This window comes from Lichenostomus cassidix, chromosome 2 (genome assembly GCF_008360975.1).
Source record: "Lichenostomus cassidix isolate B80296 chromosome 2, HeHo_3.0, whole genome shotgun sequence".
NCBI classification, from domain to species: domain Eukaryota; kingdom Metazoa; phylum Chordata; class Aves; order Passeriformes; family Meliphagidae; genus Lichenostomus; species Lichenostomus cassidix.
Genome location: NC_139482.1, coordinates 83,031,333 through 83,058,657, shown reverse-complemented (window position 1 = coordinate 83,058,657; position 27,325 = coordinate 83,031,333). Strand labels below are relative to the sequence as shown.

General features: G+C 39.4%; 1 protein-coding gene across 9 annotated transcripts in view; it reads left to right on the top strand.

Annotated features, from left to right (window-relative positions):
- COBL (cordon-bleu WH2 repeat protein) overlaps positions 1-25,449 on the top strand; it is a 158,176-nt gene extending 132,727 nt beyond the window's left edge. For 8 of the 9 annotated variants that reach the window (XM_085052221.1, XM_085052222.1, XM_085052228.1 and 5 more), the window contains 5 exons: positions 12,082-12,185; positions 13,389-15,412; positions 16,029-16,148; positions 18,444-18,695; positions 24,146-25,449. In XM_085052221.1, coding sequence (XP_084908347.1) covers positions 12,082-12,185; positions 13,389-15,412; positions 16,029-16,148; positions 18,444-18,695; positions 24,146-24,163 — 2,518 coding nt within the window. In that variant the 3' untranslated portion in view covers positions 24,164-25,449. The remainder of the gene's footprint in view (positions 1-12,081; positions 12,186-13,388; positions 15,413-16,028; positions 16,149-18,443; positions 18,696-24,145) is intronic. The other variant, XM_085052220.1, reaches the window with a different exon arrangement.
- Positions 25,450-27,325: the final 1,876 nt, after the last annotated feature.

Sequence of the window (27,325 nt, the reverse complement as noted above, 5' to 3'; positions counted from 1 at the left end):
CCGAAAGCCAGGTGAAAAAGGAGTGTATGCAGTGAACTTTGGAGATTGGTTTGGAAATGTTTGCATGTACATTTATATATATATGAATTTATATATATATATCTGTTAACCTAATGCTAACCTCTGCTGGTGGTATACCTTGGGGTCAGGGGTTTTTCAGCATATTTCCTTTTTCCCCACTTTTTTTTTTAAGCATAAACAAACATTTTTCTGCCGGTTTTGCTAGAGAATACGAGAACCTGGAATTTAACTAGAAACTGCCTTCAAGCACAAATTATTCTGACATTGTTTGTTTGCCAAAACTCACATGGTTGGTGGCTGGGCTGCAAAGGGAACCCAAAATTTATAGGACTTTGCAAATACAAACTAGCCAAATAGGAAGCTGTGCCTCCAGCAAGGAGGGTGGCCTGCTAATACTGACAGGGATCCACTCTGTGTGATGCTGGAGAGTCATGGGACGGGGGCCAGAAATTCCTCTGAATTCTCAGTTGACACAAAGTCTGTGCTTTCTGGTCTCTCTCCATTCAGCTGCTAATCTGTAGCCCCTTCATAAGAGCTTGTATCATGACCTAGTTATTTCCATCCACACATTTCTGAGTGAGAACTTCATCTTGGATCATTCAGTGGATGATAACTTAGGGATAAATTAGACCAAAGTCAGTATTTAACCTATCAGAATGATCTTGGGGTTTTTCTTTATCCATCAGTATCAATGGGGACAAGGTCAAGCCTCGCTTAGATACTTGCTCAACAACACATTTTTCTTGTGATTTTTCCTTTTGCAGTGGATTAGGTCCTGTTGCAGTTTCTGTTAGAAGGATTAGATAGGCTGGTATAGTAACTGCAATTAACATTCCAGACTTGATCCAAAAAAGCAACCCATTAATTTCAGTAGGTTTAGATTGGTCCTTTTGAGGTAAATAGGCTATCCCAGCTTTCCTCAAAATGCGGGATATAAAGTGGTTTGAAAAACACACATGCACATTTGGTGGAGGAGGAAGAAATTAGAATTTTGTTAACCAAAGACATCAAAGCAAAGCTGTGTAACAATGATACTAATAATCTACAATTTGGGGGGAACATTTTCTGTTTTTTTAATCAAATAAAAGATTGGCCACAGGTTGTTTTGATGCACTCCCTCTTGAAAGTCAGTATTCCCTCCATCTTTCACCTCAGCCAAAGATATTCTGTCTATGGCATTTAGATTTACCTTTGCCACACAAGCACACGATTTTTTTACTAGTTGGAAGGAGTGCACTGAGAAGAGACAGCAGGATGTTTCATAAGCTGTCCAGCAGGACTGCTGTCCAGGGGTCTTGCTGAGCCAAAGGAGTGGAAGCTGGAAGGATAGTGTGACGCTGCCCATGGCAGTCAGGAAGGTGCTGAGAGGTCAGTGCTGTAGTGTCCTGTCTTGGCCCCCAGCTCAAGAGAGACACTGGCAAACTGGAGAGGGTCCAGAGGAGAGCCACTGGGGGGGTTGGGGCACTGGAATTTGTGAGCTGTGAGGGGGGACAGGAGGCAGCTGGTTGTATTGGGAAAGCAATATTGGTGAAGAGGGACCTGGTTGCAGTCTTTCCCTAACAAAAGGAGGACTATGAGGTTTCTCAGGCATACACTGTGAAAGGACAAGAAGCAACTGTCACCAGCTGCTCTGAAGGAAATAAAATTGAATATGAGGAAATTCCTCAAAATGGGAATGGTTAAGCAGTGGAAGAGGTTCCCCAGAGAAGTCAAGGAATCTTCATGTCTGGAGATTCTCAGAACTCAGCCAGACAAAGCCTTGGGCAGCCTGTTCTGGCTTTGAAATTAGCCCTGCTTGGAGCAGGAGGTTGGGCTAGGCTTCCAACTTGCTTTTCTCTGTGATTTTATCATGCTAAATATTCTGTATTTATCTAATATATCTGTAATTTAAAAACAGTGGTTTGGGACTGAAATAAGAGATAGTTGTTGTTTGGGCAATGCAGTTATTTTTTCATAAATACTATTACTAAATTTCATAAATACTATACAATTTATTTCTTAGGTTCTGGGACACCAAAGTTGCTCCAGATCAGCTTTAGGATATAGCAAAAACTTAACATTTGTGATGTATTTTAATCTTATGTCAGCAACCACTTTGACACAACAGTGATGCTGAGAGTAATATCTTTTCAAATGTTATGCTCTGAATGTGCCAGTAATATTTGAAGGTAAATCCAATTCCACTCCTAACCTATCTTTGTAAACAAAACAGCTTTGAAAATTGTGCTGCTCTAAATCCTTTTGAGGTCAAGCTGCTAAGGTTTTAAAAGCCACTTCCTAATGGTCGAGGAAAGGAAAAAAAGTAGGTTTTTAAACCTATTTGCATGAAATTCTTGTTTTAATCATATATGAATCAATTCTTAGTACAATTTTGAGTACAGCCACATTTGGAGAACATAAATTTCAACTTTAACTGTCAGAACTACTGCAGCCCCACTAGTAAAATGTGTTGGGAACTCAGAAATTGTACATAGTTCTTTGATGAACAGGCTAATTTCAGGATGAAACCAGTCTCTTAAATCACCAGACAAGTCAAAATGCACTTAATGTGAACGACCAATACCAAGCTATATAGAGTTTCAAGTATATTTCATGAGCTACAAAACTTAAAGGATAGTTTTACACAGAGTTTACTCATTCCTTTCTATCTTCTACTTGGTACACTAGTGACCTAAACTCAATTCTTAAAGGAAGATAAGAACAAAGAAATTGGAAGAACATGTTGCTACTGTAAAGTAGAAGGGGTTAGCAGCAGTGAGACTGAGTTCTCCTTGAATCTCAGCTCTACTGAAGCCAGAAATTTTATTTAGTGAATAATTTGGCTGAGGCTTGGGAAAAAAATGTTAATAAGAATAATGGAAACATTTAGCTTGTCATTTTAAATTGTAAAGCTAACTAAAAAATCAGGCTTTTCAACCAGTGAAATAACAAATTCCTAAGAATGAATAATGCTATGGACTACAATCATTTTATGCTCCATAGATAGTGAAAAGTACCCTTAAAGTGGAAGCAAATTATATTTGTAGTGTGAAGAGCTGTTAAAAAAGTCCAGGCAGTATTTTGCCCATACATTATGAAGAACTGCAATGAAGAGCAGAATCAAATCCACAGCTCTTACCTAGGCTTGCTCCAAAGGGTTAGCCTGTGCTTCAGGAGATCAAGAATATTTTACCATCCTTTAATTAGCTGTATGTTTAGTTTTAAATTTCTTAGAGTTTCTGAAGTTGTTTACTGGATGTCCTGGGTGGTCTCTGTGTGGCTGAAATGCCTGATAGCATTAGAATATCACAGCAGGGTCTTCATCTGCTGCTGAAGTCAAGGAAATGTGTGAACATTTAAGGGTCATGTCTCCTACATGGAATATGTTTGTCAGCACATAGCAGGGTAAGAGTGTGGCCAGGTCAGAAATTACATCAACCACGGGCTTTGCACAAACCAATATGACGGTGCAGCAGAGCTCAAATCTCCTTCAGTTCCCAGAGCACAGAAACAAATTTTTGAAAGAAGGTTCATGGATTGCAGGGTTTCCAAGCTGGGGTCTTTCCTCCATGGCTTTGTTTTCCTGTACATGGGAACAACTTGCAAATGCAGTCTTTTTTGTTTGGTTTACTTTGGGGTTTCTTGTTCAAGCAATTGTAATCTAAATACACATGCTAATTAGCAATTAGAATATCAAAACAAATACACTTTAGTTCTACCCTTAGCTCTGCCTCTAACCTGTTAAACCATCATGGTCTCTCCACCTGTGAGATCCCTGTCTGCCACTGGCTGATTTTTATGGTAAAAACTGTAGCACAGCTATCATATCTCACGATACATTTGTGCAGTGCCTGGTGGAACAGAATCCAGACCTCAGCTGGAGATGCCAAGGGCTAAACCCATATAAATAATTGACTACATGCAACGTTTGGCTGTGAATGTTTTAATATTAACTGCTGACTCTGAACATTGTACTACATAGTTCTCTTTATTCATATCCTTTCTTACGGTTGATGTCTTTGTGTTATGTATCTGTTCACCAAATTTTAATATATAGTGTTAAATGAGTAACAAGAAAACCACAGAGAAGCTGAAATGTTGCTTATGTAGCAGTAAGTACATCTCATGATCTCACAGTGTTGCAACCCTGTCCTCCCATACCCCCTCTTTTCCCATCCCTTGTGTGGTGTCATCACGCAAGCTCCTAGGGGCAGGGATCAGACAATTTTATACGCCTATAAAGCATCATGCACACCTACCGTCTGGAGCTTTATAAATAATTACACATTAAAAATTACGTTAAAACAATATTATTATGGATGCTAGGTCACGCGCTCGAAGTTAGGTAACTTCAATATTAAGGCTCTGTGCGTAATCTTAGATTCCCCCCTTTTAACCTCAATTCCCCCCCTTTTGTACAGTGTGATAACATCTCTGGTTAAAGTGATAGGACTCGATTTTATTTTCTTTCTACGTTTCGGAGCTCAATTAATAAAACAGATATACCGGTGTTCTGTTCTGGAGACAGGAATACTTAATTTCATTTGGCTCTTTTTATCTTACTCATTGCTCTAGTATTCACAGGCTGTGCAGGCTTTAATTCATTTCTCTGCACAGTGCTCATGTGATATGAAGAGGTGGCATTTTCCTGTTTCAGGGAAGGAGAGCTGATGGGCAGAGAGTCAAGGCAGTGTAGTGAACACTTAGACCATGCAGGACCACCTTTTTTTCAGAGGACTGAGCATTACATAGCATTTCATGTATCAGAATGCAGTTCTACTTTTCCTCCAAATTCTGTTCTTGGAAGACATTTAAACATTTTGGTTGAAATAAAATAATAGTATGATTATGGACAGGATATAAATCGTCAAGTGGACTGTCACCTGGCAGAGATGTGGAGTTTCTTAACTTTATAAGCAATTGAAATCAGGATTTTAAAGGGGGTCACTCTTAAGAGTGGTTCTGTTGGCCTCTCTTAAAGAAGAAAAAACACTTTAAAATACCAGACTTTTTTTTTTAATTCTGAAGATATTTTAAATGTATTAAAATGTTTAAGAAATAAAAGGATTTTAAAATGTGAAGGCAACTTTGTAGTTAAAAAGATATAAATAAATACAGGCTTGTGTGAGACAAAAAGATAAAATACCTCCTAAATGTCTGAAAGGGATTTTCCCCTCCCTTGAGTGTCTGCTTCAGTAGCCATGAGAGAGGAATATTTTTTCACGTACAGCTAGCAGAGGACATAGGGTGGGGGTGGGGGAACCCTCCAGAGATCAGTTCGTGCTGTGGGTCTGGACAGAGATAATCCCATTTCCTCCCTTTCTCTTGGAAGAATTTGTTACCTTTGGCTCTGATCAGGGTAGCTGAAGCTACTGGGAGGACAGTCCTCTTAGTTACCAACCTGAGAAGTACTTGCTGTTTACTGCTAAACTGTTCAGGTTTTGATGAGTTCGTTTAAAACAAAAGCTTGAAACAATAGGGGTGGGTGAACCTGTTCTGCTCAATTTTCAGTCCATTCAAATTCAAATTTACAGGGTTTTGTATTCCACTTGGGAAAGACAGGAGGGAAGGAGAAGTCAGTAGTTGGAGAGAATTCAGTGTGGAAGCTGGTCAGAGGAAATAAAAATAGTGAGTGGCAGAAGGCAGGAAGGAAAGATAAAAACTGCAGTGAAAAATAGCAGTGTATGTATGTATTATATATACTTCTGTGCACAAACACGGTCTGCATAATTGCTTGTCATTTGAAACTGTCTGTGAGAAACAGGAGAAAGTTTAGTTCTGTTATTTCTCTATAGCATAGGTTTTATTTTAACTGGGTAGGCATGTTTTACTTTTCCAAGAACAGTTTCAAGGGGTTGGAGGGTAGAGAAGGGGTTAAAGCGACAGGGAGAACCTCAGGGATGAAAAATTATTTAATTAAGACCCAGATGTCTGACAGATTTGCAAGCCTCTGCTTCTTGCATAGTTTTCCTTCCTTATCTCTGGCTTTCCCTTTCCCCTTGTTCCAGAAAACTCTTTAAATTTGGATACTTTTGTGCTCTTTTTTGCTGGCAGATCTTCATAGAGGAAAGATATTATGGATATTATGGTTAAGTAATAGATACTTGCAGTCATTCTAGGGCAAGAATACTGATTAGCCTTTCTGTTAAACTCATCCACTGGAAAAATACTGTATGCTTTGGAGCTGTAGAGTATTTTAAATATTAGAGAGCAGCTTGGGTTGCTAAAGGCTTGGTGCTGGCTTCCAGGAGAGGAAGGCTCTGGTCCTGTTCTGTTTCTATTTTCTTGTATAAATCAAGAGAAGTTATTTAACTGTGCCATCTTTTAACTTGCAATGTTACATTGCACAGGTGATGTGGCTGTATTAAGATCTGAAACATGCTAGTCCACTTTCCTGACTATTTCTGGCAATGCTGTCTGCCTGTGGGCTTTCCTGTTGAGAAGCTGTTGCCAGAGGAGGGGGAGTGGGGGCATGCATCCAGCTGCACAGCAACTACAAGCTGCTGCTTCTGCAGCAGGATCCTGGAACTGACATATGTCAGGGCACTCTGGAAGCTTAAATCACCCTGGTATGTAACAAGCTTAGAGATTTCTAGCATTAAAACACAAAATGATGCTACGCAAAAGCATATTCATTTGCTTTATGTTTAGATTCTTGACCAGTAACCATGGAGAAAAATTGTAAAAGGACCATAAACCCAGCTCCTGTTGAAAAATTGCTTCATTTTCCTCCTTGCCTCTATTTGCAAGTTCTTATTGATAATTTGGTGGCAGTATATCTGGAGACCCTACTAGCCCTGTGTATTACAGGATGGAAAAATAGTTAAATTCAATCTCTGATGACTTTAATTCACCACAGAAACAAATGCAGTGTAAAGACCTCTGTTTGATGTAGTCCCACACAACTAGAAACAGAACACAAACTAAAACTGGAGTGGAAATCATAACTGTAACTTGCTCTCAAAAATATGTGCAGCTTTTTTTTATTGCCTAAGAACATGAAAAGTAATGTTATCTGGCATTCAGCAGAATATGACCATGTGCTTTTTCCCTTTCCAAGCTGCCTGTCACTTTCAGAAATCTTGCATCAAACACAAGTGATGGCTTTGCTGTGTAACCAGTCCTAAGTTGGTTGTTCAGTCTACAGCTTTTGAATTTTAACAGTCTTTGGTTAAAAATTGATTCTCAAGTTCACAGAAGGCAGTAGAAGTGGAAAATATTGCTGGTCAGGTCATGGCTTAGGTGACTAGAAAGTCCAGCACTTACACTAGCTGCTGTCCTGCTGCAGTTATGTTATTTCCTTGAAAAGAAATGAAAAAAAGTTACCTGGCCTAAGAAATGCAAAGAATGGAAAAATCATCTCTTAAGATTGTGGAAACCCTTGGTTAATCCCAAAAACAGTTACTTCCACTTTTGAGGAGTACTTTGCCGCATCACTCGCAAAAATGAGTGACACCCTGAGTTTACTTAATGCCAAATTTCTGGCCTGATTTAATAGCAAGTTGTTTTCAAAAAGCTTTAGCCATACTTCCTACAACTTAAAATCCTTCAGCATCAGTCTCTTCTTTAACAGCCACTTATGATATATATGCAAGGTAGAAGTATTTCTCTTCACAGCATTTGTGTAAGAGGTGAATATCATGGATTCATTGTAAAGAGGACAAATCTGGATACATAATGATGGGTTAGTGTACTTCCCCAGTAACAGACTAGGACGACTGTCGGAGCTGGGAGGGGAACCTGAATGTTCCAAAGCCCACTTTGGAGTAACCATATCAGTTTTCCATGTTGGTCAGTCCCTCTTGGCTGCCCAAAGGTTCATGTGAGAAGCTGAATGCTCTCAATGTTCCTCACAGTTGACACTACATCCTGCATGTCCTACTGCACAGTGTGCTTGTCTAGATTTGACTTATTTGCAATGGCTCTATCTTCCCACCCCACCCAGTAAGAGGTTCACAGGAGCCATCTTCTCAAGTCTTTCAGTATAGCAAATACTGTGCAAAATGAGATTGCAAATAACTTGCAGTTCACCTGAGACATGTCTGTTACTAGGTTTCTTCTTACATGCTGCCATTAAGGTAGGACACAAGTTTCCCTGTCTTCCACCTTATGTCTAAGAGCCCCAGACAGATGTCTTGAATATCCAACAGCATTTAAAATGGCACAGAGTATCTACATAGAGATAATTGAATGTCTTCCTCCGTCTCTTCTCGGCAGTTTGCATAGGTCTTCTGTACTGTATTTAAACCGTTACAGTGGGAGGTGTGGTCTTGTCTCTGGTGCCATACATGAGGCTCACCAGAACTCCCAACAAATTCTTAGAGGGTCAGTTTTATCATTTATGGACCCACAGGTAAAGCTGCTTTGACTGCAACAAAATGGTAGCATCTCTTATTGCAAATGCTTTGTCTTACCAACAGTTTGTGTTTATTTTAATGCAGCATTTCCAGCTAGCTTTATCAGAGAAATTTCTCTTTTTCTTAGAATGTAAACCTTCTCATAAATGTATGTCTCCCATGGCACTAATTTGGTAAAATGCTGCTGTAAGTTTCAGTTTGTCTCCAACTGCACAAATGACTGCCAAGGAGTAATTAGGCATTGTAGCCTGAGCTCAGTGGAACATTAAATACTGTAGTTTAGTAGTCACTTTGCTTCATTCTGTGCTCTTGCACAAATCTCTGCTAATCTACATAAGTAATATGTGCGCAGGCTTCCAGGAACCATGCACATTTGCCATTTCGAGCTTGGGCTAAATGCGCACCAATGCTGTATTTTTAGCACCTCATGTTTTAACCAGGAAGGCAGCATAAAGGTTATCAAGTTCTTCCCTAAGTAAAAAAATGAAAAAAAAAAAAGGCATGTATGTGAAAATACCACTGGTAATGTTTATCCAGAATGCAAAACATGGTATCAGAATAAGTCATATTTTTCTTGGCTTCTGTCCAGAACAGCTGTCAACAAAAGAAAAGTGTATAGGGTTAGAAGGGAAGAAGGCTATGGAAAAAAAAAATTGAGGCCCTTTTGTTTTCCTTTTCCTGTGAGAAAGAGTCTTCTTAGGCACATTTGCAAGTCATGTGAGCTACTGGAAAGTACCAGACCTTCACCTCACAAAACACATAGCCCATTCTAAATTCCCAGTGGTAAGAATTTTAAGAAAAGCCCTTGTGATTAATCTATACCTTCTGGCTTGCTTTGTAGGTGAGTTTGCAGATGCAGTGAACAATAGCTCTTTTAGAGATTTAGAAATGCAAAAGAAAAGATCTGCTTTTTCTGAAGCTCCCTCTGTAGCAGCAAATAAGAATCCTTTCATTTTCACTGCATTGTTCTCTTCCCTTCAGAAAAAAATCTGTGAATTGGATAATATTATCCCAGTTGTCTAAGTAAGGAGATTGAAGCAGAGATTGAGGCAAATTGTGTATATTCACTGCATAAGTGCACAGAGGATAATGAAAGAGACCACTGCTGACTGTTGTGCCCAGCAAGGAAAGGATAATTTCCCTATGAGGAGTTATTGAAAGATTCCCACTGATAGACGTGAGAAAAGAACTGGTCAGCGCCGTGCAATGGACCTAATCTCCATGTTTGAAGCCCAGGAATGCTTGTTGCCATCCCAAATATGTTTTTCTAGATAAATTTCCCATAAAATTTTCAACCCTATTATTTCCTGTAGAAATTCCAGCACGGACAGCCTTAGTAATACAGATTTTGGCTGTATTGTGGAACACTCAGGCAATAGACAGAAAAATACAGTCAGGTACTGCAAAGGTGGTGAGCTGGCATAGCCTTCATAAATTTAGGTCTCGTGAGTTTACATTTTTTTCTTCCAAGACTTTGGAAACAACTTCCCCAGAGTAGGTTATAGAAAGAGTGTGTGTGTCACTTATTTGCCTCCAGCTGTGTATGACTATTCTGCAAGACCAGCTTTGTAAAGAAGAAGGTGGTATTTGTCTTCCATGATGGATAGGCCTGTTGCTTAGCTGGTGCACAGTTTGAATGGTTCTCACATTGCAATTGCTGTCTCTGAGTTTGCAAATAAATTGTTTTAAAGTGTACTCAGAGGAGAGTATTTTTTAATAATTTTATGAAACTTTCTACTGCAAGAACACTATGAAATTCAGTTAGTTCATTCTTTCTGCCATCTTCACATTTAGAGTTTTGTTTGCCAGTCTTCTCTCCCAATTCAAATGCTGCAGAAAGTGTAAATCTTTTTGTCAGTTTGCTCAGATGAGTAATCCCATTGATTTGTGTGTGTGTGTGTGTGTGTGTGTGTGTGCCTCAGGGTACAGAGGGACTGCAGTCCTACAGCGCCAGGTGCCTGCACAGGAGACTTTGACTGATTTGCACCACCATCCTCGTAATCCATCAGAGGGAAAACTCAGCTCACCATGAATCTTGCAGTGTGGATGTTGAGCCTGAGCATCATTAGATCACAGTGGCTTGTGGGGATGTTCAGGGCCTGTCAAAGCTCAGGTCACTGGCAGGTGTTGGAAGAAATTTTATTCCAGTCACAGAGCACAGTGTCTCTTCCTCTGTATTTAAAACAACCAATTCTGATTTCTGCCTTAGGTTCTATCTTAGGAAACCTCTTAGTCACGTATCAAGCCGTGTTGTCTTGACTAAATCCCGTGTGTGTAATCAGATACACGAGAATGTGTGTGTGACAGTTTTAGAAGGCTTCCTTGGAGGTGTACATTGTTGTTTTCATTGATACCACGTGCATGAACTCAGCTGTGTCATTTCAAGGCAGTTGAGGTAAAGCTAGAAGGATCAGGCTGCAGGACTACTACTAAAGACATAAAGGAGAGGTTATTGCTAAATAAATAATGAAGTAAAATAAAATAAAATACCTGATGCTTCATGTTCTGTCAGTTGCCCCTGGTATGAGCAGGGGAAAAATCAAACAATAAAATAGCAAAAACATGAAGCTACATTGTCGAACAAAATTTAAATCAATGTCAGGAAACATCCTTGAATTTTTATTCAGATTACTGTCTTAAAGAGAAGAAGAAAAATGGTGTTTTTCAGGTATTATTTGGTAAACTAACAAAAAAATCTGTCATCTGTTACTGTATCTGTGTGATTAAGGGTATGATCTTGAAAAGGGCAAATCTGCTTCACCCAGCCAGAGTTAGTTCAAGTGTGGCTAGAATGGAAAGCTACTTTTTCAACAAGCTAATCACAAGGGCAAAACTTAGATGCAATGTCACAGATCACAATGTCTTAAATGCAGGTGAGGTAACTGAAAGAATTAAAATGTCCAATGTGAAATTCTAGTTTCAATGATTTAGATAAAAATGTTCTCCTGATCAAAATTTTTTTCCCTAAGAAAAAGGAGGACTATTGTGTACTAGGTTGCCATATGGATTGTTTTCTGGGTTTATTTTTTTTAATTTTAGTTAGTTTTTGTTAGGGTTTTTGTTGGTTTCGTTTTCTTTTTCTTTTCTTCTTTTAATAAGCCAAAACAGCACTTGGTGCTTGTTCTGATTTCAGACTTGTCTTAGGTCACTCTACAGCTTCATCAGTTTTCTGGCAAAATCAGGTCCCTTGATATGTTGCATTAGAAACTGCTCTCAAGGGATTCATTTCTGTTTTCTCATTCCTTCCCACACCTCAAGATGCAGAGTGATTGTCTAACTGGCTCTATTTATTTTTCATTACCATGCAATTTTTATTTAATTAAGGTGCATATATATTGCTACAGGGGGTGCACAGGATGGTTAGTGGTCTGCCTTAAAATTGTATGGATATGCAAAACCCTTTTCCTGGCATATGCTGTGTTTCTGCAGTCCAGCTGAAATGCATACTTCACCCTGGAGCCAGACTATTTCTTTGCAGACTTTATTAATCAGAATCTTCTGATTGCTGGTGCGCTGAGTATGCTCAGGCAGCACCAAGATCCTTCCTAGATGTGGATGTGTCAGTATGGTGGTGCATGCCTCTAAGGCTACACGTCTTTCATACTTAGGGGAATGAACCCCAGTGGAAGCAAAGGGGCTGAAATTATAGTATGTTTCAGAGCAACAGTGTAAAAGGAAAGAAAAGAAAGAGAGAGACCCAGTGGTTTTCTTCTCTTTCCTTTAGCAGGCAAGATGAAGCAATGTCTGTGGCTAAGCATGAGAATGAAGATACATTCATTGCAGTGCGGCTCCAGCAGACTTTGGCTGACCTGGATGAAGATTTAGAAGGTAGGAAAGAGTGTGTTAGCTCTGAAATACAAAAGACAGAGACACAGCTAGGAGATGCAGAATCAAACTGTACTCTTGGGACATCCCATATGTTTGTCACTAAGATCACTGGGAAAAACTCAGGGGTGTGAGGCAGAATGTGATCCCCCCAAAGTGGCTCCTTTGCTTCAGGAGCAGACACCCTTTACAGGCTCACACTGAATATTTTTCAAACTGCATATCAGATTGTCATTGTATTTCAGTGTCTTCTGCCAAAAAGAGATGAACAGCAGTTGATGGACACAGTTTATAGGCCAAATTTAGTATAAATTCATTGACTTCAGTGAAGCTAAATCACTTGTGAATTTAGCTCTGTGGTTAATGAAGAAGCCCTCTGTTTTTATTTTATCATAATTAAGAGGAAAAGTATGGAACATTTTTGTAGCCAGTGCCTCCTCTATGTTAACAGGCATATTTAAACATTAAAAATGGAAAAACGTGAAACAGTGGGAAGAGATAAAATGTCATATTGTGCTCCTCTTTTTCCTACTGTGAATTAAAAATACTTCTCTATTACTGGTTTGTCAACAAATGACATTGAATACTTTTTTTAAACTTCCCATCTTTAGCTTCCCATCTGATTTGATTTCCTGTGAGTTCTCAGACACAGCCATTCTTTAGCTTCTGTGTTGTAACCTTTGATTTATACCAGCAAATTTGAGAGGATATATAGCCTTCTTGTACAATGAAGCTTCTGGAGTCACTGGTAATAAAGGGTGAGATGAATGGAGAAAAAATAAAAGTACTGTTTCTTTGTTTGCTTGCTCAAGGAAATCCTTCAGCTGGGCTGTTATTACTAACTAGGTCTGGGAAACATAATTTGGAGTTGCTTGCTGTTTCTCAGAAACGTTTCTCCTTTGGAGTCATGTGGTGAAATGTTTATCAGTGAGATAAGTTAGTCAAAGATAAGGTATGAACAATAGATGAAATTCTGCTTTTAGCTGCATTTGTATGTTTCCCACTGGCTGAAGCAGGAGGACTGCAGGAATATTTTGCCGATCCTAATCAGCAACCAGACAATCAGAAGGACCCAGACATCTCCTTTATTTGTAATACAGGAAAAAAAATGCCTGTTACTTTTAGTGTAATTAAAATACCTGGTTTGCCTGAGCTTGTACTGGCTGTTTGTGTAATTTATAGTAACACTGCATGTGTATTTTGCAGCAGTGGATCGTGTCAGTAACTCTGACTCTGACTACACCAGTGAAGCCTTGAACCCACATATAAGAAAAGTTGAGGCTGCCCAGGATGGTTTCATTTCTGTTCCAGTAACAATCATAGATGATGCTCCAGAAGTCAGCACCTCTAACTCAGATGAAAATCAAGAGATGGAGATTAGGGTTTCACAGCATATCTCAGCTGACTCTGGTAATGCGGTAAACTTCACAAATAAAAACAACAATGCAGGTTCCTTTGATAAGGGACACACAGATGGTGGGGCTGTATGCATAACCAAGGACCTAATATATCAGCAACCATCTGAAGATGAATTCAGTCACTTGCCTGTGGAACAGAGGAGAGATATCTTTGAATCTCTCACATCCTCCTTTGAAAAAAGAAGTGAGAAGAACTTAAGACTGGAACTGTCTCCTAAACACGGTGTGAAGTCTGAGGAATGTAAGTCTAAGCTGAGTCCATCTCACTCCAAGGCCACGACTGAAATCAGTACAGCGAAAGAGAAGCTAAATCCATTTAATGAAAGTAGTAGCAGGGAAAGATCTCTGAAAAAAAGTAAATCAGAATTAGAAATCAAATGGCCACCAGCAAAAAAAATGGAAGTAGAAGAAGTCCCATCAACACCTACATGGTGTCATCGTGCCCAGAATTCAGGATCAAGCTATGAACCTAAAATGGGGTTGACAACCTTTAAAGTTGTCCCTCCCAAACCTGAAGTAAGGCATTTTGATAGAGGAGTTTCACTCTCCACTGGTGCCATTAAGATAGATGAACTAGGCAATCTTATAGGCCCAAACACCAGTGTTAGTAAGCATGTGCAAGGTTCTTCTTCTGATGAAAGTGAGGAAATTCATATTGGGAAAGTGAAGGCATTCTGGAGGTCAAGTTCTATGGAAAAGCAAAGTGATGACTCTGCTGAGCATTTTCTTAAAAAGTCAGCAGTCACCACAAACTCTAAGCCCTTTTCTCTAAAACATGAACACAAACCTGTCTGTCTTCCAGCTCCAAAACCTACAGCACCACAAACTGTTACTACCCAGGGAGCTGAAAGACAATCTGAGAATGAAAGGACCAAACCAGCTCTTTCAGTTACCCAGTCTCAGGTCACACCATTAACAGCCCCAACCATTAATAAGGACAAGCTGGAACTCCCATTTGTAAAGCCACACAGGAGAACTTCAAGTCAGTATGTTGCTTCTGCCATTGCAAGACACATCAATGCAACTACCTTTAAATCTGACACTGTGGAATATCATGAGAAAGAAGAAAACAAGCAAGGGGCAGGAGAGGTTAAGAATGAAGCAGAAGTTTCACCAAAAAGGTGTATTATTGTGGCCAAATACAGCCCTGTGGAAACAGAATCAGCAGAAACAAGAGAAGCACTTTCAAGTATTTTTGCTTTCAGTCAGAAAGCATCCCACAGATTTACACCTGGTGATAATTCTGGCATGGAAAACAAAGTAGTTAATATCAGGACACCAAATCAAGCAACTCCTCTGAGTTTCTATAAAAAGAATGCCAGTGTCCCACTTACTAAATCCTCTTCAAAGGATAACAACAGTGCAGAAGATGATCATGGTTTAAACAGCAAACAAAGTGTAGCAGAGAAAAAGATACGTCCTGTGTTTGACCAGAAATGTGAGACTTTGACCCATACTAATTCAGCCACATCCCTCAAGTCTCCTGATCTCCAAGGAGCCCCATCCTCTTTCAGCTCATCTTTGCGAGCCACGAAATGGCATCCTGCTAATGGTGTACAAGTTAGTTCACTTAAAGGTTCACCAGAGCTAAATGGTGCAGCAGCAAATGCAGAGTCAGAACAGGAGGAGAAACCTGATGATTCAGATACTAATGCTGTCGGTGAACTGGATGTAATTGTGCAGACCAATATCTTTGGACCAAAGAAGAAGTTCAAGCCTGTCGTCCAAAAGCCAGTTCCAAAAGACACATCATTGCACAGTGCCCTGATGGAAGCCATCCAAACAGCAGGGGGAAAAGAGAAACTCAGAAAGGTAAAGTGGAAACTTTTTTAACCTGTTCAGACTGCAGAGCCCTGTATTTACCCTGTCAGATACCAGAGGTTTGGTAACTTGTGCAGTTGCTGGGGAGCTGGAGAACACAAGGCATTTGAAAAATTTATAATGGCAAAATGCAGACCAAGCTGCTGCTTATTCTGCACATCTTGTATATTATGCAACACCATGGCTGCTGCACTAGCTGGAAGAGGCGGAGAGTGTGTAGACATAGATAAAGGAGAGGTAATTGAGGTTAGTCTAAGAGCCAAACCTTCATTTCAGCATGTTATGTAAAAACAGGAGCACACAGCATGGAGAAAAACTTGTAAATACCTGCAGTGAAAGAAAATTGCATTTTGTATTACTAGGGGATAATAGTATGCCACTGACTTCATGCTCAGGGGGTATGAGACTGCATCTCTAAGTACAGCACTACTACTACACATACTTTTACTGTTCAGTGTGAACAAGGTTTTACAAGCAGGCCCAAAAAAAAGACAGACTGATTAGTCTTCATAGTTTGCATTCTGGTACAAGTGCCAAAAAGTGTTTCCAAGTTATCTCTAAGTAAATATCTAATAACAATGTGAGGTTTATTCCCTTCATACTCTAGGTTTCAAACAGTGCACTAAATGGCAATCACAGGAAACCCTCATATGCTGAGCCAGAGAATGAGCGTTCAGCCCTACTAGCAGCAATTAGAGGCCACCGTGGCACCTCAAAACTAAAAAAGGTAAAAAATCAAGATGGTAAGTGATCTTTGAAGGGGAGTCTATTCCTACTGAGTATTTTGAATAAACCCAAATATTCCACAAATGAAACATTGGGCTGCAAAGAGAGAAATTGAGGGAGCAACCATGTGACAGAAGACCAGATCTGACTTAGGAGAGAGCATAGCAGGTTCAATCCTATTCTCTGCTATAAAATTTAAAATTCTTTCGTATAGTGTGCTTTTAGCTTAGAAAGAAACACATAGAAATCCAAACCAATTACAGGAACTGCACATAGAAGACATCAAATGTTCATCATTTTCACATTTACTTGGGGTCTTTTTGTAGAATCATGGAATGGTTTTGTTTGGAAAGGACTTAAACATTATCCAGTTCAACCTCTCTGCCTTGGGCAGGGACACCTCCCATTAGACCAGGTTGCTCAAGGTCCCATCCAACCAGGCCTTGTTTGAGCCCCAACAGGGATGGGGCATCCACAGCTTCTCTGGGTAGAGAAGTTGTACTTTAGGAGTTTGCAGTTAGATTAATATATTTGCATTACCTACTCTATATATCCAATCCCAGCTACATGAAAACAAGCTAGGGCTTTCTCCTGTTTGCTGTTTATCTTCTATCATGGTGCAAATTGTATGCAAGTAATAGATGTTGATGTTTCATCAACATTTGCCACAGCAGGATGATTCCTGCTCTCTGAAAGATTTACCTAATCATTGAAGCATCTCTTATTCCTAATAGCCAAAACCTGCATTGTTCTAGCCTTAGTTTGCACTCCCGTTGACTAATCCAGCCAAAGATGTGTCCTTGGCAAGGAGGTTCCCATTTCCCTCGTGCAATGACTCAGTTCATTAGCACATATCCAGATAGCTGGCATTAGATAGAAAAATTCTCTTGCCTGTGCTAGGGAATTACCTCACCCCTCAAATATCCTACTGCCCTTGCTGCAGGTAGGGCACAGCTTCCTCTGAGCCTGTGAGCAGGATGTGCTAAGCAGCAGCAATCTTCACACGTACTTAACTGCATTCTGCATTCATTAGGAATAAATAGCAATTTGTGTAAAAGAGGCTCTGACAATGAAGTCATCACAGAGACTATTTGGAATACTCTCCTCTGGCAAAAAAGTTTTTGCCATGCTTTTAAAGGAAGTTGCCTGGAAACCATATGGTTTTTCACATCATGTTGTCACCTGTGCTAGTTAAATCAGTGTGTTTGTGTGTGTGCAGGGCACAATACAGATGTGCTGTGATGAAAGGGCTGTCCCTTTCATGTTGTCTCAAATGTTCATCTTTTATCTAACATGACATGATCCTTGTTTATATATATGTGTATCTATATATATAGTGTGTACAGGGAAGGAATAGAATACAGGAGCTCTTTGTGGATTATTTGACGTGAAATTAGTCCTTTAATTTTTCACCACAGAAGCTCTGTGCCTCAGTTTCCCTGAGAAATGAATTATAATGGTTCTGCTTGGAAACCTCCTATTTGGCCCATAATACTGAATTGCCTAATAATTGCTGAATCATTGTAATAACTAACAATTCATCATGATTATTACTAGTAGTGGTATTAATGGCAAAAGTATCTTTTGACCCAGTTGATGGAAAAGCTAGCTTAGTCTGAAAGACTGTCTTCTTCACCTGCATGCATTTAAAGTAGGATGAGTTTCCAAGCTGGTAATTTGTGCAGAAATTTTAGTTTTAGAAATTCCGCAGAAACACACTTGGAAGAATAATCAATTGGTTTTGTTCTCAATGCTTTCACATGGATCTCTCTGGTCTTTTTAAGTATGGCTGGAAACTTTAGGTTTAATGGCTTTTTTTTTTCAGTGAAGCTATGTCTGAGAGCTCAGATCTGGAAGAGCTTCCCTGTCATCTGAGATTATTTCTGTGCAGGCCAGACTGCAAAAAGTAATCATATTCCTGGGTGGCTACGGCAGCCTTAATATATCTTCCTGATTCCAAAACCCTTGTGGTTGTTTCCAAATTAATAGCAAGTCCAACTTTCTCTCTTACCTTACATGCCAAGAAGAGTTACAGGATGCCGAAGCTCACAGTAAATAAAGATTGAGTTTCTGAGACAGACTCAATGCCAAGTCCTCAATGCTGGTAATCAGCCCAGCTGAGTGATGTGAGTGAGTAGTAACAGATGTTCAACCCCATGAGCAAACAAAAGTTCTGTGTGTTTTACATCATTCAGGCAAAGTGAAATCGGGGTACTGAAAGTGCATCCAATGTCAAATAATTACCATATTGCCATGCTTGATATTAATCACCTTCTTTCAACTGCATCATGAGCAGATCTCCTCATTGGCCTCTCAAGAGCTGCAGCGTTTTAGGGATGCAGAACAGTCCTTGCAGAAAGCAGAAGACCCTCAGGAAGAGCAGCTGTGTATCCCACCTCCCCCTGCCCAGCTGCCACCACCACCTCCCACTCAGCTGTCAGCAGCAGCTCCTAAATCCTCTGTCGCAGCTACAGGTAACCCAGAGGAGGCAAGGAAAGCCCTAATGGAGGCCATTCGCTCTGGTGCTGGAGCAGCAAAGTTAAGAAAGGTAAATGTACTTTTATGTTTTACTGTGGATGAAACAACCTATGCTTGCTGTGTTTTCAGAACAATTCTTAAGCTGTTCTAGGCACACATTTCTTTCTTCCATCAGAAGAAGGTGCATTCACTATTTCTTCTAACTGAATCAAAGGTCAGGAATATATTTGAAACCTTTGGACAGCTAATGAAACACACCTGTGCGTATATGCAGCCATGTGAACAGACAATACCTTTTATTAGAGAGACCATCAAGAGCATGACTATAATTTCAGAAGGCATTTTCATGACTTTTTCATTCTCTGTTACCTGAGATAATACTGGATGTCCTTAATACAAGGTGAGCCTAAGAAAGATCAGATATGAGACCCTGAAGCAAATTTATAAATAAATTAATATTCTTTCCTAATTACAGTAGTGTGTCCTAGACCTTGATTCCCAACACCTAAACCTTGGTCACATGTGCTAAGAGTTGTCAGTAAAACTGTGAGGTCAATTTAATGTCTGCCTGAACTTTATTAATTGAATTATGTGTGTTTCATTTTTCTGGTTAGATGTGGATCGGTCAGCTCCCAGATGGCTAAATGCTCGGTTGCCTGTGTGTGATTTTTGGAGTAACTTCACTTATCTCTTTGATCAGAGTTTGTTCTTCCCAATCTCAGGTTACACTGTGTTTCTTGGTAAAGAGAAGCACATCAATTGTCCTTAGTGGAGGCATCCCAATATTACACTGCAGTATCCAAGAATAGACTTTGATCCAAGGACTTAAGGGAATGTAGAAAAGCAGATGTAGTTTTCCCAACACATGATTTAGCTGATGCCAACCATAAATGTGTAAATAGACTTTAACCTTGCTCACTCGTCCTCTTTTAAATAATTTTAAAATGCACTCAAATTTTAACATTCAAAAGTTGTCAAAAAAATCTGGTTTCTGATAAACCAGAAATTCCACAGAATCATACAAATGGTACAAACAAATCAGTGTTTCAGGGAAACTCATGTCAGCATGTTTTGATTACATCAGGAATCTGGATGTGCAGTTAATTTTTCATGTAAAAAATTACATCTATGTTGTGCATACGATTATGAGGGGCAGCTGAGTTCACACGTGGTTTGTTCAGCTTGGAGAAAGCTGAGGAGCAACCTCCTTCTGTGAGGAGGGCAGCTGAGGGGCAGGCATGGTCTCCTCTCTGTGGTGGCCAGCAGTAGATCCCAAGGGAATGGAATGCAGCTGTGTCAGGGGACGCTCATACGGCAGTGGGAAAAGGTTCTTCATGAGGAGGATGGTCAGTCACTGGAACAGCTCCCCAGGGAAGTGGTCACAGCACCAAGCCTGACAGAGCTCAAGGAGCAGCTGGATGATGCTCTCAGTCATATGGTTTAGTTTTAGGCAGTTCTGGCAGGAGCAGGGAGTTGGATTTAGTGATCCTTAAGGGTCCCTTCCAATTTGAGAAATTCTATGATTCTAAGACTACAAATTATGAAGAAGTCAGGCCTTTATTTCTCCCCTTCACCAGCTGACAGAAAAAAAAGGGACTTGGACATTCAAGGGTACTTCATGAAGTTGTTTTCTAGATACTTCCAATTGTCTTCTTCTTCCAACTGCATTGCTCTTGCAGAAGTCTCTGAGGGGATCCATAGCTCTACTCATGAAAACAAGTCTTTATCATATCTTTGGGGATTTATTTCAAAACACTTGGCTAACCAGTGCAGGTCATGAAAGTACACCAAGATATACTGATGTATTCTGCTAAATACTATGCCTGTCTTGTCTCATTGCCAAGACAAAGTAATTTTTGCTAGTTTTGACATTGAAACAACAGAAGAGTACATCTCATTATATAGGTCTCTTATGAAAATAAAAGAGAGCAGTGTTTTGTCCAAGACAGAGTATGATTTTCTTATTACTCTGCTGTCCTTCCAAATATTGGATATGCAAGCTAGTCTTGTATATGCCAAAGTCATCATGACACTTTGACATCTGAGATCTCGTGCCCTCGATAACTGATTAAAGTTAAAATGTTGTCAGATTTCTGAAAACACTTTCTATCCAGTGTGTTTCAATCTCTCTTCTAGTTCTCTGCATTATATTGAGAGCCAAATTCTGATCTTTCCCTGCAGTTGGACAACTTGTGACAGCAAAAGTTGAATCCCTAGAGGAGAGAGAATACGTAACTGAACAGCAGGGTTTTCTTTCTTTATCTGTGTCTAAAGAACACTGAGGTTTTGGTAGGCAGTGGCTTTGTGCCAGGGCTGAAGCAAACTTTTTTCTTTGTTTTTGTTCTGTCAAAGTTCTATGATGTGATTTGGAGATGTGAGCACAGAGCTGGTTTTGGCTCTGTTTTCTGGAAGGTTGTGGTTGCAGCAACTAGACAGCAGAGAAGGTAGTTCAGTTCAGTAATGGTATCTGTTTCTCTTCCTTTGTCTTCTCAAAGTCTTCTGGGACAAGGGCTTCTGACAGCAAAGTCATTTATTTAGCTAATATTGTGGAGAACTGGGAAAAATCTGTGTTGCTGACAGCAAAGTCATTTATTTAGCTAATATTGTAGAGAACTGGAAGGAATCTGTCTTGCATAGTTATGTGTGACTTGGTGCTTGGTTAGTTGCAATGGAAGCAGATCAAACAGAGCTGTCAGTGGAAGCAAATGTAAAAAGCAACCAATTGCCTAGATAAGGAGCATCCCAACAAACATTTGAGCTCAAGTAATATCTGTGAAGAGGCAACTCCTCCACTCCTCCCCTGATTACACAGCTGTTTGCTAAAGTCATGAACTTTAAGGTTAAAAGATTCTCTGTGCAGGAAGTGAGGAGAGAAGCTGCTGCAGGCTGACCTTGCCTAGCTGAGAGTCAAGGTCTGCACAGCGCAGTCTCTAATTGGGTCAGCCAAAACAAACCAGAGCAGAAATAGATGCTTGAGGGAAATTCCAAGTATAGGTAACATAGTATATGCATAGCTCTCCTGACTCTTCTTTAGTCCATTGTTTTGAGAACTGTGCCTGTTTTGGCAAATAAATCACTCTTTGTTTTGAAGAAACGGCTTCTGTTTTATTGCACAGTGTTGCTGTCCACAGACTCCTGAAGGAAAATTCTTGCAGGTGCCAAGGCCAGTTGAGCCTGCTCAGTCAAATGGCTTATCCCTAGTGCAGGGCAGCTCAGAGACCTGCCAGGAAGTGGTTACACTACAGACCTTAAAAACGGAAAGGGAGATACAGATGTGTTACACGAATGGGATGAATTTACCGACCTGGAGAAGACCTGACAATGTGCAAGGAAGTAACCCTTTTCTTCAGTTTTTGAAATGGTCTGTCAAGGAATCTGACAGGTGTTCAACACATCCAAAGTATAGCAGCAAGTCAGGGAGGTGGCGTCAAGTAGAGCCACCACCCATGATGGCAGCTCCAGTGCCTTTGGTGGTTAGTTGTCTCGAGAAAGGAACGTCTCACTGGCGAGGAGGTGTGTCCCAGCCATGGGGTCTGCCTCATGTGCAAGGGAGAATCAGTTGATCCAGGAAGTAAGCAGCTCATCTGAGACCAAATTTTGGCTAATTCTGGTGGGCAGAACTCAGGTCATAGAGCTGTACCATTTGATGTTCTGACTTTAAAAGTGAACTAGTGTTTTCCTTAAATTGTGTCAAACAGTATTATAAAGTTAAGATCTGTATGTCCAGTTTTTAACTTCCTATTTCCCATCGCAGAAAATGCAAAATAATGTGGCTGGATTTCTGAAATTATGTATATCAATGCATGTGTATTTCTGTGTTTGTGTTACTTGTCTTGGGATTTACCATGATAATCTGTGGAAAAAACCTGTAACTACGCATGCAAATAACCCGTTAGATGTCTAGCTGTAGGTATGGTTGCAGCACAAGTCCATGCAGGATTAAAAATCTTACTCAACAAAAAGAAGTTATAAAAGTTGCTTTAGCTTATATGCCATCCACTCATTTTAGGTAGAGTTGTACCCAGGGATTTGGTAAAAATATTGCAGGGGAATGTGTCTGCATGTGGTGGGGAAAGCAAGTTACATCTCTGAAGAACAGGCTGTTTCTCTTGGTAAAATGCTGTCCTTAGACCACTTTTTAATGGTACATGCAAGGGAGATTCTGCAGATTGAACGTATTTTCCAATAAAGATTGGAGTTGCACCGAAGTAGCCTTTTCTGTTTGTTCATTGAGATTTTAAAAATTAATTTGGCTCCATCACGGTTCCCACAAGCATTCATGATGATGTTTGGCATCAGCATTAGGTCATGTCAGCTCTTGATACGTGCAGTGTATCATTTTGTTGGCAATCAAAGGAGCCAGGTAAGATAATTACTGCACCACTTGCAATGAGTCCCTGGTGTTCTCTGGGATAATTTGGATTTGGTTGTCAACAAGTAACGCATCGATCGGAATTATGGCATGTTGAGTGTCTTCTAGGAAGCATGGCCTAGTTCCATACCTTTATGTCAAGCAGTGGACTATTCTTCTCACATAAGCAGAGATGTATAATTGTGAATGAACAAATACTGTCTCTTATCATCAGTATCTGTGGGTGCAATGACAGAAATTACAGACTCAAAGCCACAGCTGATGTAGGCTTTGGTAAGCTGGAAATGGGGCAGGAGGCCAAGCTTGATATACAGGTAGTCAAATGAGCCTATACAGTGATTCTAGTTCCCATGCCCTGTGAGAGGCAGGCATTTGCATGCTGTTACTCTGTTTGAATTGAAAGATAGAACTTAATTTGAACTCTTGACCTTGCTAATAATTTATACCTATTTTTTCCCTCAAGAATAAAGGCCAAAATGGAAAATTTAGACATGATCAAATGCATTATTCCTGTTTAGTTTTTGTGGTAACCTTAATGTATATCTCTCTGATAGAATCAAAGCTCAGTTACTTTGAATTTGGAAAAGCACCTAAGCATATGTATTTAAAATTAAGCATATGCTTAGATTACCTGAGGACTGGGAAGGAAGATAAGCATTTGTTTAAGTGTTTTGCTCAATCAAAGCCATTGGGAGTTCCCTTCACTCAATCAGGAAGCAAAGTACTCATCAATTGATTTTTATGGCCAGTGACAGCTAAGCAATACAGACCGGATTTTGACTGTCAGATGTTGCATACTTGCAGCCTAGGCTTCTGTTCATTCCACAAAATGAAGGAATTTCACAGCAAAATGTGAAATTTATTTCACATAATAACCTATTTTCATAACAACCTATTCTCTGGAAATAACACAATTGCAACCATAATACCTAAGCATGTATGAGGTATGGGGTCTTTATGGAAGGGATGCACTTTTAATTAGACCAAGTGATATATCTAGAAAAAAAGCAGATAAGCTTAAGTAGTCTTAAGGAGCAGATGAAGAGACCAAGCTTGAAAACAGCCCCACAGGAGAATGTTTGGTTAACAATGTCAACAGTTGGAGGTTTAAAAATATCTTGAATGATCATGTGCTTTCTTTGTTACAGGTCCCTCTGCTCGTTTGAATCATGTAAAAAGAATAGGTAACTGGACAATCTAACCCCGTATGCATCCATAATCATCATTCAAAGTCTGAAGTGGCAAAAAACATCAAGAAGTTTAGTTTATTCTCTTGACTACAAGCCAAAATAAGTTGTAGTTAATTTTCTGTGTGTTCCCGCATAATGGTTCTAAGGGGAAAATATGTTGCTCTGCTGTAAAGCTTCTGTGCCAAGGAATTGTGTTTTGCCTCTGAATATTTAAGGTTGCCAATAAACTATTCTTGTTGGCAGGTTAATAAGAATATAAACACTGTGCAGTCCTGTGTTAATACTTAATTGTGTTTATGGGCAGAATTAAAAACTTTGCTAGCTATCTGAAAGTAATACTCATTTCAAGCTGTTAAAAATATGTAACTGTTTCAAACTATTTACTTGCTTCATTTTTGATTTCAAAAAGGGCTGTAAGTGATTAGGGTGAAAACCAGAATAAAGATTGTTATAAAAAACAATCACAAGAAAAAAATTGTGATACCTAAGTTGTCATATGCTGGGGTCACTGGTTTTTAAAATTAAATTAACTTTGTATCTCAAGTGGAGCTCTGAGAAAGTAGGCAGTCCATAATGAATGTGAGACAGTGTCTGTTGAATAGTTACTTATGGGATATGACGTGTAGAATGCTAATGTGCAAAGAGAGGCTGAACCCTGGTAACATTCATGGCACTTCAAAAATATTGAGCCACCTTAAAAGATCTCTATATGCAACAGACTTTGAAGGTTATAAGCAAGATTCAGAGTCCTGCATAGAGGTCCAAGATGTAGAATTCTGCACTGCAAAATGAAGTGAAGCTGGTTTATATCAGTAACCAGGACTTTTGTGGTCTATTGTTTAGGTCATGCATAAGTTGGCCCTTGGTTTCTAATCCGTATGGCTGTTGTATGTTGTCTCACAAGTATTTATAGCGGCATCTTTTTCAAATGTTAACTACTTTGGTAGTTGTTGTTGTACATATTTTGAAAATATTTAGTTAAATTGATTAACTTAAAACAGACAAATGAAAATGCTTTTTCACATTTCCTATATTATAATGAAACTGAAGAAGAGGAAGTTTGTACAGTCACATTTTTATAATCACAGACTAGAGTGGTGGCAGATTTTTTTTTTTTTTGAGCTGGAATTTAAAATGTATAGCTATGGACTGTTAAAATCACGAGAATATTTAGCCATCTGCATTTAATGTGACTATATATTATATATTGTAAAATATTGATGTCTTTTAGTGCCACAAATAAATACAAAATCAAAACCTGACATGACTTTAAAGGCTCTTTTTTTCAAAATATTTCCCGTTTACTGAAAGAAATTAGAACTAGAGATGGACTTAGGCAAACCAGTATGCTGTGCACAGCATCTGAAGTCTAACATAAAATATCTCAAGCCAGGAAAGTGCTCACAGCTAACAGTTTAGAAATGCAGTAGAAATCACCAGCTAGGATCATATGTGAGTTATATACTTTTCAACAGTGATGGAGTACTGATTATGTTCCATTTCCTCATTAGAGAAGCTTATATATTCAGAATTAAGGTTCTCTGTCACACCCTAGGATAAGTAAGATCACCTTTGTTTATTGTGGTTATTATTCTTTTGCCTTTATAGTTTTCTCAGTGTGCTGAAGATCAGAAATGCTAACCTGTTGAAATTGGTGTCACAGAAAAGGATTTAGTCACTTATAAGTTTGATGCTCGAGATACTCCCACCAGCAGCAAATACTGCTTCCTTGGCTGGCTGCTGCAAGACAAAATTCAGTGTTTCTCTGCTTCTTCTTGTTCTCATTGTAGCCTGAAGGCCCTGGGTGCATAGCCCTTCCTTACTAACACCCTTTTAGTGTAATAAGTTATATGAGTACTTACTTTTCAATGTAAGGGATTCAGAACTGGATTTTTGGACAATCTGCATTTCACAATGCAAAGGTTCTGGTTCTGGGTACTGGCCCTGTATAGAACTAAAGTTTCTAAGTTTTATTAATGGATAAGCTTCTGAGTAAAAGCTATAAAAAGCTATAAAAACAGCTAAAAGATAAGATGTCATCTTCACTCTGACAGTAAAAAAAATTGTAAAAAATCCTGATGGCTCAGTCACACCTCAAACTAAAAGTGGAGGGATAGTTCAGCTACCTACAGTAGGAAGCCTAGGCTGGCTGTTCATTCCCTTCTCGTGTTAATGGGAGTTGTGTCTGCTCTTAAACTGTCATCCAGATGCTGTTGAATTTTTGGTAGGAGCTCAATTTGACCCCAAGTGAACGCAGATTTTATTGTAAACCCATTTATAATGAAGTCTAGTTACAGGTATGACCCTTCAATAGAGTAACCTTCTCTTCATGCTTTTCGTAGTAATAATGGTTAGCTCATCCTGAGTTAAAAGAAAAACCCTGAAATATGTCTGATAAAGATATGGTGTTCTCAGCACCAAGTATTTTCAACTATATGATTGCTTTTACTGTCCCACACGGTTTGCTGGTGCAGACACAGCCTGTGTCTGGAGATGTGCATGGCGCCCAGGTCACATCCTGACGTGTCCTTTCATGGCACAGTCTGCAGGCTGCTTTCTTTTTTGAAGGACTGCAAGCAGGACAGGGAGCTCCCCTTTTCCTTAGTGTCTCTCAGCCTAGATTGTCCTCACATGCTCTTGCCCCAGTTCAGCCAGGGGAGACTCTGATGTATGCTGGATTCATCCAGCCCTTTGTATTTTCTTTTTAAGTCAGAGATTGAAATTAAGTTAAAAAAATGACATCACCACAGAAACTGAATGGAGAATTTTGATTTGGTGTCTTTATTTTTGTATAGCTACAAATTAATGTTCGGAGCTTAGAGACATCTAATCTTGTGTCTCAAAAAAAATTTTTACTCCTTCCCTCCCCTTTTTTTACATGTTTTTATTAACTTTTTTTTTTTTAAACTTGAGTACAGAGTATTACTCAACCATTAAGTCAGCATTAAATCTCTCTGATTAGATATTTAATTTTAAATAACACTGGTTGTCTGCATGAGATGACTTACAGGATTTCATTATAGTTTCTTTTTTCTTGTAAAGACAGTCTGTTAATGTTAGTCATGCAAAGTATTGGACCAAAAGACCTCTTGGCATGCACATTAATCTACAGAGTTTCAAACATGGCAGGGTTCAACT